The 11,239-nt window shown below is 39.9% G+C and overlaps 1 protein-coding gene across 2 annotated transcripts in view; it reads left to right on the top strand.

The window, feature by feature from the left end:
- Positions 1-290: 290 nt before the first annotated feature.
- Positions 291-11,239, top strand: part of LOC120538760 (cytochrome P450 2B4-like) — a 45,291-nt gene continuing 34,342 nt past the window's right edge. Inside the window, exons 1-2 of one of the 2 annotated variants that reach the window (XM_039768215.1) lie at positions 291-811; positions 908-1,070. In XM_039768215.1, the coding sequence (XP_039624149.1) occupies positions 638-811; positions 908-1,070 (337 nt within the window). In that variant the 5' untranslated portion in view covers positions 291-637. The remainder of the gene's footprint in view (positions 812-907; positions 1,071-11,239) is intronic. The other variant, XM_039768216.1, reaches the window with a different exon arrangement.

Here is an 11,239-nt window from a genome sequence, read left to right as displayed (position 1 = left end):
GACTGCTGTAGGAAGGGGCGGGCAGAAGAAACACATCTGCCACTCTTAAATAAAGCAGCCTGTGGGATGCTGGGGGTGGGCCATTGTAAGGAAGTTCTGTTTTTTTTTATATATATATATGTATAAAGTTGTTAGAGAGTATGTGTTTTTTTTTCTGGTGGGTTGTTCTAGGCCTGTTTTTTCCTGTCTACGTTTGTTTTTGGTCAATTAAGACGGAAGAGGAATAAAACTTTTGTGTTGGTTTTTTTTTGACAATTACCATCACTTGCCACTACAGCATATTAGAATAATAAAAAGCACATTCTGCAGTAAAGATTTTTGTGGGTTCAGATGTTTCTGAAGTGTGTAATACCCAGGCTTCTAAGCCTCCGAGTCCATTAGTCTGAAAGAGGCAGCTAAACAGGTTTGACTTTGACAAGCGGGGCGTGTAATGTGGGAGTCGGCACACCAGCGCACGGGGGGCGTATCTGCACAAGGAAACTTCAAACTTCCATAGTGTCTAACGTGCGCTGATAAAGGCTTTTAAAGGCTGAAAGTGGTGCTGTCTGCAGCTCAGATCCAAACTCAAGGGCCTCCCGGACACTCTCCAGTACTTAAACCTCCTGAAGTTTCCATTTTCACAAATTGCCGTGTCAGCATGGAGCTTTTCGGGACTCTGCTTCTAACCGCGATCGTCCTGGGTTTGCTCTATATGTTTTTACTGAAAGACTCTTTTCGTCACGCGAAGATGCCGCCCGGTCCGACCCCGCTTCCAGTCATCGGTAACCTGCTGCAAGTAAATGGCAAAACTCCTTTTAAGAGTTTTTTAAAGGTAAACGAGATAGTTTGATAAAGGTTTCAAGAACTAATTACACGCACGAGTTAACTCTGTCGCTTACTAATCTCCCTCATTTATTTCACTGCGCAGCTCAGTGACACGTATGGACCCGTAATGACGGTGCATTTGGGAGGACATCGCGCTGTGGTTCTGGTCGGATACGAAGCAGTGCAGGAGGCTCTGATGCAGCACGCCGACGTTTTCTCTGGCAGAGCGCAGTTTCCACTGCTTGTAAGGCTTCTGAGAGGTTTCGGTAGGTGAACTGATTTATTAATATCAGTGGTTGAATCGGCGGGTCGCCCCATTGTTTTGGCTTCTTCATTTTCCTCCTCCTATATATTTACTGTTCCAGACTCAGTGCCGATATTCCAAATTCTTTGTAGCTTGAAGGGGTGTAAAGATGAGATCAGGTAGGGTTCCCTTTGGAGTTCCGAAAGTGCCCTGATATACAGAGAATATTCGCAAAGTGGGGTGTGCGTTGTGAGAAATTCCGGGATTTGTTCCTGCTTTGCGCCCGTGATGGCTGAGATTGACTCCAGCAGACGTCCGTGACCATGTCTTAGGATATAGCGGGTTGGAAGATGACTAACGGCAGAACGGGGAATTACTAGCCCAGAATACCAACGAGTGCATTCTGAAAAGTAAAGGTGCCAGAGTCGTTGTTCAGAGCGATGTCACAGGGGAACTATATTTGGATCCCACATGAACCATCCATATGAAGGTTCTAGAAAGAGCCTTTATTTATATTGTAGCGGCGGACGGTATTGATGTCCCAGGAGGCTCAGTGGTGCTGCACCTTAAATTTGACTGTTGATTTTAATTTCTTTTATGTTGGGTTTCAAACAGTTGTGTTTAATGATTTTTTATAGCTTTTGGCAGTTGGGAGTGTTTTTATTGAAGTTTAAAGGCAGGGGATCGAGTTTGCCTATCACCATTAACTGATGCTGCCTGGTGTATGAAGTGGGGTAATTTGAATAGTGCCGTTTATAGTAATTATATTGCATGCCCAGAAGTGAAAAAAAGGTGTTTGCTTGATAAATCGAGTGTGTCTGTTTGTCACAATACTGTATATATTGCCGTAACAGGTACTATAATTGATCATGAAACAGACAGTTTGAATACCAATGGGTTCCTGATTTTAAAGTTACTGTTTCTGCATGCCGTAATACATGCTAACTTCAGGTATTCTCAGGTTGTTCGTATCCTGCTAGTCATTAAAGATGTCAGATTTATCAAATAGTGATGAATTGGCTCCCTGGCCAGGGAAACCTAACCCTACGCTTGTTGGGATATAGGCTCCAGCAAGCCACCCATGACCATGTTCAGGATAAGGCAAACTTAGAAAATTATATGGTATGGTTTTGTTCACATTTAAGGAAGCCTTTAAAATATCAAAGACTCAAATTCATTTGAAAGAACCCTTCCTAGAGTGACACTGTTATTTGTGAAGCAGGAGTTCTATATGATGAACCACAGAGCCTAGTAAAGTGCCAAAAAGGAACTGTTCTTTTTAAGAGTATGCCGACCTACCTTCAGAGCACTGAATAACATTAACACTAGAATTACCAGAGCCTACGAAAAAACTTGTAAATCCGTCCCACCTTAAATCGCTTCTTAAATCCCTTCACACCTCTCCGCCAGCGTCCTTTGTCCTCTAAATGTGCTGATAAAGAGAAGCAAGAAGCAGCCGGCTATTCCATCCCCCCCACCAATTTAGCACATGCACGAACTTCTCTCAGCTCATACCTTGATTGAGTATCTGGGAGTGAAGTAGAGTGGAAATAATAGATCGTTATTTGGAACACACGCATTTCATGTCTGTTCCGTTTCTACAGTAATCTGTGTAAACACATTGTTAAAACAGAAACTTTTTTATATTCTAGTAGTAGATGACAAAATGTAGGCATAAACTATATAATGTATGAAGCTTGAAGTCCAGATATCAAAGAAACATTTTCACAAAAGGTACAAATATAACACAACAGTTGTGCTTTTATTCAAAAATATAACTGCAGAAACAGTAAAGCATTTTCGTACCAATATTTGCGAAATGAAGTGTCTGCGTGCACTTTTCGTGGCATTACACGTGTATTTTTTGAGCATGCCCATTTGAGCATGCTCAATAACAGGAACATATGTTGGTGTAAAAGTATAACAAAACAAGTGCAGTTTTATTCAAGACTACCTGTATAACCGAAGAAAAAAGAAAGCAAGTTATAGTAGGCGATTGATACGACAGCTTGCATGGTGCATTGCTAAGAAGTGCTGATTTCCATTCCGTGCTATATAAAATCATCACGTTCAAATATTAACAGTTCTCACACACCCAAGGACCATCCTTCCTACATTTACGACACGTGTACTTGTTGCAGTGTACACAGCTCTCTGTGCTATGGTTCCTATTACACTGAATGAGCACCTGACACTGTACTTTCTTCCCTGGGTGAAGGTCCCACATCAGAGAATTTCCAGTTCCTGCATAAATTCACACCCGATCTGACGCTGTTCGTTTTCAAATAATATTACATTAGTGCGATGATGTTTTCACATATATTGTCTCCTTCTTTCAGGTGTGTAATAGAAACCACAGCATAGAGAGAAGTGTGTACATTGCTTCTTACAGGAAATACTTTTACACCAACATATGTTCCTGTGTTTGAGCGACACTTTTCATTCTCTCAGTCGCGTTCAGAATCAATCCATACAACCCCATCTGACACGGCTGTTTTCACATAAAGACGCGCTATAGCTCTGCAGTGTACCACGATGCATACTAATGCCCCCCCGTAACCCCCCAACCCCCCCAAAGGGTTCTGACACACAAACACTGGCGAAGCTGCCTTCTTCGTATCTCACCGTCACCTGATTTTCTTTTTATTCAGTTTTATTGAGTGTTCCTGCCAGTCCCTCCATGTTGCTGTATGCTGTTTCTTTTGTACTCCAGGACATGCAGAGGAGAGAATGGTAAAGAGCAGTAACTTCGGCGCTATATTCAATAATCAGACACTCCCCATCTGCCCGTGTCACTCAAACACAGGAACATATGTTGGTGTAAAAGTATAACAAAAGTGCACTTTTATTCAAGTGCACTTTTTTCATCGCCTTTTCCTGTAAGAAGCAATGTACACATTTCTCTCTATGCTGTGGTTTCTATTACACACCTGAAAGAAAGAGACAATATATGTGAAAATATCATCGCACTAATGCAATATTATTTGAAAACGAACAGCGTCAGATCTGGTGTGAATTTATGCAGGAACTGGAAATTCTCTGATGTGGGACCTTCCCCCATGGAAGAAAGTACAGTGTCAGGTGCTCATTCAGTGTAATAGGAACCATAGCACAGAGAGGTGTGTACACGGCAACAAGTACACGTGTCGTAATTGTAGGAAGGACGGTCCTTGGGTGTGTGGGAACTGTTAATATTTAAACGTGATGATTTTATATAGCACGGAATGGAAATCTGCACTTCTTAGCATTGCACCATGCAAGCTGTCGTATCAATCGCCTACTGTAACTTGCTTTCTTTTTTCTTCGGTTATACAGGTAGTCTTGAATAAAAGTGCACTTGTTTTGTTATACTTTTACACCAACATATGTTCCTGTTATTGAGCATGCTCAAACAGGCATGCTCAAAAAATACACGTGTAATGCCATGAAAAGTACACGCAGACACTTCATTTCGCAAACATTGGTACAAGAATGCAGTCACAAGTACACTGCAGAGCTATAGCGTGTCTTTATGTGAAAACAGCCGTGTCACATGGGGTTGTATGGATTGATTCTGAACGTGACTGAGAGAATGAAAAGTGAATTTAAAAAAAAAACCAAAGCTAACCTTTATAAGGATCATAAATTACGCCGGCTGTTACAGACTGAAATCAAATGTATGCTTTTATTCTAAAATAGTAAGACTAAGAGCAGTTTACTTCTCAAAACGGAGTAGTGCAGGTTCGAACTTGCGACCTTTTGGTTTTCAGCTGAATCTATTGCGCCACGGAGGCAATCATAATAAACGTGTGTCAATGTCGCATGTTAAGGCGCCTTTTTGTTTCTGCAGTTATATTTTTGAAAAAAAGCGCAACTGTTGTGTTATATTTGTACCTTTTGTGAAAATGTTTCTTTGATATCTGGACATCAGGCTTCATACATTATGTAGTTTATGCCTACATTTTGTCATCTACTACTAGAATATAAAAAATGTTTCTGTTTTAACAATGTGTTTACACAGATTACTGTAGAAACGGAACAGACATGAAATGCGTGTGTTCCAAATAACGATCTATTATTTCCATTCTAAAACTTCACTTCACTCCCAGATACTCAATCAAGGCCTGAGCTGAGAGAAGTTCGTGCACGTTCTAAATTGGTGGGGGGATGGAATAGCCGGCTGCTCCTAGCTTCTCTTTATCTGCACATTTAGAGGACAAAGGACGCTGGCGGAGATGTGTGAAGGGATTTAAGAAGCGATTTAAGGTGGGACGGATTTACGAGTTTTTTCATAGGCTCTGGTAATTCTAGTGTTAAACAGGATCGGTTCAGAACTGATATAAAAGTGGTTTGACACTTGACATTAGCTGCTTCCTGCAACAACTTTCCAAAGCCTCAGTAATATAGTGTTGGAAAATGTGAGTTTTTTTTTTTAAATCTTAAACTGTCGTGTACACTCTTAAAATTAGGGTTCTTTGAAGACATTTTAGGTTTCTTTATTGGGTTGTGTTGTTCCTCGTAGAATCATTGCTTGACAAGCACCATTACATTATGGGAAGGGTTCTCTGCATACGAAGTTGATTCTTTGTACTTTGGAAAACATCCTAATATGTGGAAAAACCAATTAAAATCTTTAATGTGGTAGGCTATCTATCATTGTATCACTGTTTAAAAGAGGTTTTTGGAGGAGTGTCTGCATCTCCTTGGGGTGCGTTCAGCGGGGGTCTTCACAACGTGAGCGGCAGAGACGCAAAGTGGCTGGCGTGTATTGCAGGCTGGTATTCGTGGCAAGCAAAGCAAGCAGGAGGCAAAGCCCCCAGTGTGTATAATATATATATATATATATATATATATATATATATATATATATATATATATATATATATATATATACACATGTACAGGGTGGTCCAGATCTAATTATGCAACTTCCCTGCCATTTTGGAATGCTGGGCAGGTGCTGCCATCTATCGGCAACAAAAATAATTTTTTGTGGAATCTCTGTGTAATAAACTTAATAAGTTATAGTGTAATGAAAATTGCATAATTAGATCTGGGCCACCCTGTATGTGTGTGTGTGTGTGTATATATATATATATATATATATATATATATATATATATATATATATATATATATATATATATATATATATATATATATATATATATATATATATATATATATATATATTCCAGACATCTACTGTATTTGCAAACCTATATTGAATTTTCAATCAATCTTTAGATCTGTGCACTTTTCCTGCCTGCTTTAAGACCTTCACCATCATTCTGATCGCAAAAAAAAATCAAAGGTCTGGAGTTCCTTCAAAGCTACCACCTTCAACATATATGAATACAATAATACTGTAACTTCATAAATTTGTTCTTTGTAAAGATGTTTGCATTTCAACAAAAACAATTGTGAAGATGAGCAATAATAAGCCTTGGTTCACCCCAGAGCTCAGACGAGTGCAATTGTGAGCAATACAGGAAAGCTAATTATATCTGGGAGAAAAGGATTAAAGGTGCCAAAAGAAAGTACTCAGATACAATGCAGCAAACAATTGTCTGCAAATGATAGCACATCAGTCTGAGAGGTCTTAAACAGGTCACTAACTACAGGAAACACACATCAAAGAGTTCTGCTGATCCCAGTCTGGCTGAAATTTTACAGTCAGTTTGAAAGACAATGGCGCATACATCTGCCTGATGGTCTCACTGTCACCACTCCTCACTTCTCTTCTTCTAAGCTCCCCCCTCCTCTCATCACTGCAAAAGACATCTGCAGCTTATTCTAAAGCAAAATATTAAATAAAAGCTGCACGCCCGTACCTTATGTCCCCTTCCACACTCAGGCACTGTACAGACAAGTTGTCTACAGTATTTGGAGACATTTTCAATCAATCCCTGGCTCCGTGCTCTGCTCCTGTCTGCTTCAAGACCTCCACCATCATTCTAATAGCAAAAAAAAAAAAATCAAAGGTTACAGGCCTAAATGACTACAGACCAGTTACGTTAATCTCTGTGGTATTGAAGACCTTTGAATAACTTTTTCTGAATTACCTCAAGAATGCTACTCAAGGCTCACTGGACCCATTTCGGTTAAGCATGCAGAGCAAACTGGTCTGTGGATGATGCAATGTATGAATTTATGTCTGAGCTTTATTTATCAAAGCCTTGATAAGCCAGGCACATATGTGAGGATCTGGTTTGTAGACTTTAGGTCTGCTTACAATACAACCATCCCAGAGCTCCTAGATAAGAAACTCACCAGTTCACATGCCCAGTTCAATCTGCCATTGGATTACTGACTTTCTTACAGTATGTGTGGTTGAGCGCACACATGTGTGACCCATTAACCCTTAGTACTCTCATACTTTAGGGATGTGTCCTTTTCCCATTATTTTCCCCATCACTTTATACAAATGACTTGATATTTCCATCTTTCAAGCTTTTTAGATTTGCAGATGACTTAACACTAATAGACCTCAGTTCAAACAATGTTTAGTCCATATACAGACAAGAGGTGGAACATTTAACATGGTGTAGCCATAATAATTTGGAACCCAGGAGATGATTAAAGATTGCAGGAAACAGTCACCAGCTCGCATATCACACATATTGGTGAAAGCAGAAAATTTCCCTAAAATTAGATCTCTGTATTATAAAAATAGTCCGACTGTTTATAAGCAAGGCATCATACAACTGCAAGCAATTGAAGCCGTTTCATTGAGTGAACCACAAGTAGATTTAAAACATTTTCCCCAGAAGTTATGATTTTAGTTGAATCAGAAATCAAAACAGAATCATTATCAAAAATTTTAAAAAACTCTAAACTGTAATCTAAAGTAAAACAATAAAAGAACCAACTGTGAAAGAAAGTAAGAATTGCAAGAAAGTGAAAATATGTAGAGAGGAGCAGCAGCAACCAGGCACCAGTGTTACCCTCCCTGCGACAGACACTGCAGGGTGCAGTTCAAGGGTACCTAGGGGGTGACTGAGTAATTTACCCCAAAAGGGACTTAAAAGCCCTGAATAGGACAAAGGTGAGAGGAACGGGTATGGTAGATGTGGTAGTAACTGCTTAAGGTGTGCATAAGTGAGTGCATAATATGTCCAAAAGATGGATGAGGAAGTCAATTCTGTGTTTGTTTGGGCTCAGTATCGCAGCCAGGATTTTGGTTTTTTTGGTCTTTGCTGTAATGACAGGTTAACACCAAACTACATAGTACAGCTCTAGCAGTGAACAAGAGAAGGACACCAGGAAAAGATTACCTAATCCACAGCTACTATTGTTGTGGTCTGGTGTTTATCATCCTCATGGTTGGTCAGCTAAAATACCTGATAGTTTGTTAACAGCAGCAAACTCATAATGACATGCTGCACTGCATCCCCCCACATTTAAAGTATAAAATACCTTTGGCCTATTTGCTCAGAGAATGGACTTTAAACCACAGGTGTGCTGATTCATTGTTGTTGCTGTGTAAATTTGAGCAAGTTGTGCAAGCTTGCAATCGCAAAGACACAGACTATGTGGAGGTAATTGTTACAGATGCCCCAGAGGACAAGTAGGCGTCCAGGATGAAGCTGAATTCCTTACTCAGCCATGATGGCATAAAAGAATGATGGAGTAAGTGGAGGCAATACCCAGCCGGGATGCCTTATGATTCCCATCCTGATTGGGATGCCCAAAAACATCAGGAACGAGCATGGGAGAAATTCATCCTCCACCATTCTAGGTGGCAGTGTCCCTCATGTATGGTCCCAGTTTGGATATCTGCAGGGCTGCATGGGAGTTGGAGTCTGGACGTGCAGCCATGTAGCATTCCCTGGTGGATTGTAGTGGGTGATGCCAGTGGAGAATCTCCCCAGCTTTCTTGTAACCCAGAATTGCTTCCATTTGGCCACATAACGTCACTGGAAGTACTCCCGGGTTCGCCTTAAAAGGAGCCCGCTTCCATAGCTCTTGGAGTCAAGAGTCGAGAGGAAGTAGGCAACACTCAACTGGAGGACGGAGGAGGAAGTGTCATTGGTTTATTGTGTTTATAATTGTACTTGTGGATTGTTACTGGAAAGAGAGTTGGAGAGGTGCTTGGGAAAGGAATAAAAATCCTTTATTTTATCCTTCAACATGTGGTGCTTTAGTGTGTCTGTGGTTTGTGGCTCTCTGGTGCACCCTTGTGGTCACATGAGGTAATGCTCTGCACTTCTAAAGTGCCTTGGATTTTTTTTTTTTTTTGCTGTTGATCAAAATATTCTTGAACAGTAAAGTCAAACAAATCAGCAGGACCAGATAATATTTATCATTGAGTTCTTAAGGAGGTTAGGGAGTACATATATAAACCCTTGATAGACATTTTTAGGAAGCCACTGCACACTGGGGAAATTCTGAAGGACTGACAAATGGCAAATATTTTTCCATTGTATAAAAAGGTGATTGGGCAGACTATATGCCAGTAAACTTGACGTGCATCACAGCTGAATTAATGTAAGGAATTATTAGGGACACAATTGAGTAATACATAGCAAGAACTGGAATTTTACTGAAAAGCCAGAATGGGTTCAGGAGAGGGGAGGTTGTGTTTTACTAACATGCTGGAATTCTATGAGGAAGCAACAAAAGAATATTATGAAAGTGGAGCATACAATATTATTTATCTTGACTTTCAGAAAGCATTTGATAAGGTGCCACATGAGACGCTGACCATCAAACTAAAAGAAGTGGGAGTTCAGGGTGATGTTTGTAAATTGGTGGAGAATTGACTCAGACATGGGAAGCAGAGGGTGATGGTGTGAGGAACCTTATCAGAATTAGCTGACTTTAAGAGTTGTGTTCCACAGGGGTCAGTGCTGGGGCTGCTGCTACATTTTACATATATAAATGATTTGGATGGAAGTAAAAATAACAAGCTGGTTAAGTTGGCAGATGATACCAAGCCAGGTGGATAATTGAAAATTCATTAACTCGTTACATAAGGACTTGTACAGCATACAGGCTTAGGCAGATTTGTGGCAGATGAAATTTAATGTCAGTAAATGTAAAGTATTACACATAGGAAGCAAAGATGTTAGGTTTGAATACAAAATGGTATATCTGAAAATCGAAAGTACACTTTATTAGAAGGATTTAGGAATTGAAGTGGACTCGTCACTGATAACTGCTAGACAGTGTTCAGAAGCCATTAACAGAATGTGAGGTTATATAGCGCCCTGACATGTGGAGTACAAGTCCAAGGAGGTTATGCTGAAGCTTTATAACACACTGGCGAGGCCTCATCTGGAGTACGGGGTGCAGTTTTGGTCTATAGGCTAGAAAAAGGACATATCAGCACTAGAAAAGGTCCAGAGAAGATCAACTAGGCTGATTCAGGGCTACAGGGGATGAGTTATGAGGAAAGATTAAAATAGCTGAGCCTTTTCAGTTTAAGCAAAAGAAGATTAGGAGGAGACATGACTGAAGTGATTAAAATTATGAAGGGAATTAGTCCAGTGGATTGAGAGTTGTTATTTTAAAATAAGTTCATCAGGAACACTGGGACATGGTTGGAAACCAGTTAAGGGTAAATTTCCCTCAAACTTTAGGAAGTTTTTCTTTACACAGAGAATCATAGACACATGGAATACGTTATCAAGAAGTTTGGTAGAGAGTAGCACTTTAAGGGCTTTCAAAACTAGACTTGATGTGTTTTTGGAAGAATTAAGTGCATAGGACTGCTGAGCTTTGATGACCTGATTTGTCTGTTCTTGTCTACGTTTTTGTAATGCGCTATTGTTCTTCTCCCAAACAGCTATTAGAGGGGATGCTATCCATTATCTATACAAGTTTTACATTACAAGGCTTTGTGACTTTTGCCGAAGTAAAAAAATACCCATTTGCTTATACAAATAGAAAAGGAGTAAGCGGTTAGTATGAAAGTGGGTATGTGCTGCTCAGAATTCAAAACTCTGATATGCTTTAATGGCAAAAACTTTCAGTACACTGATAAACGTACAAGAAATACAATTAAGTACAGATGTAATGGAGCAGATGCTGAGACAAAAAAAGTCCAAATTAGGTCAGTACAGTCAATACAGGAGAATCACAACATAAAATAGATGGCGATGCAAGTAAGAGGCAGTGTTTTCATAAAAGAGATTTGGAAGAGTCTACTGATGTATCTTCATGAGCAGACCTAGAGATGTGGGAGAAAAATGGAACAACTCTAGCACA

This window comes from Polypterus senegalus, chromosome 11, assembly GCF_016835505.1.
Source record: "Polypterus senegalus isolate Bchr_013 chromosome 11, ASM1683550v1, whole genome shotgun sequence".
In the NCBI taxonomy this organism is placed as follows: domain Eukaryota; kingdom Metazoa; phylum Chordata; class Cladistia; order Polypteriformes; family Polypteridae; genus Polypterus; species Polypterus senegalus.
The sequence above is the reverse complement of the archived record's forward strand: the minus strand, read 5'-3'. Positions and strand labels throughout refer to the sequence as shown.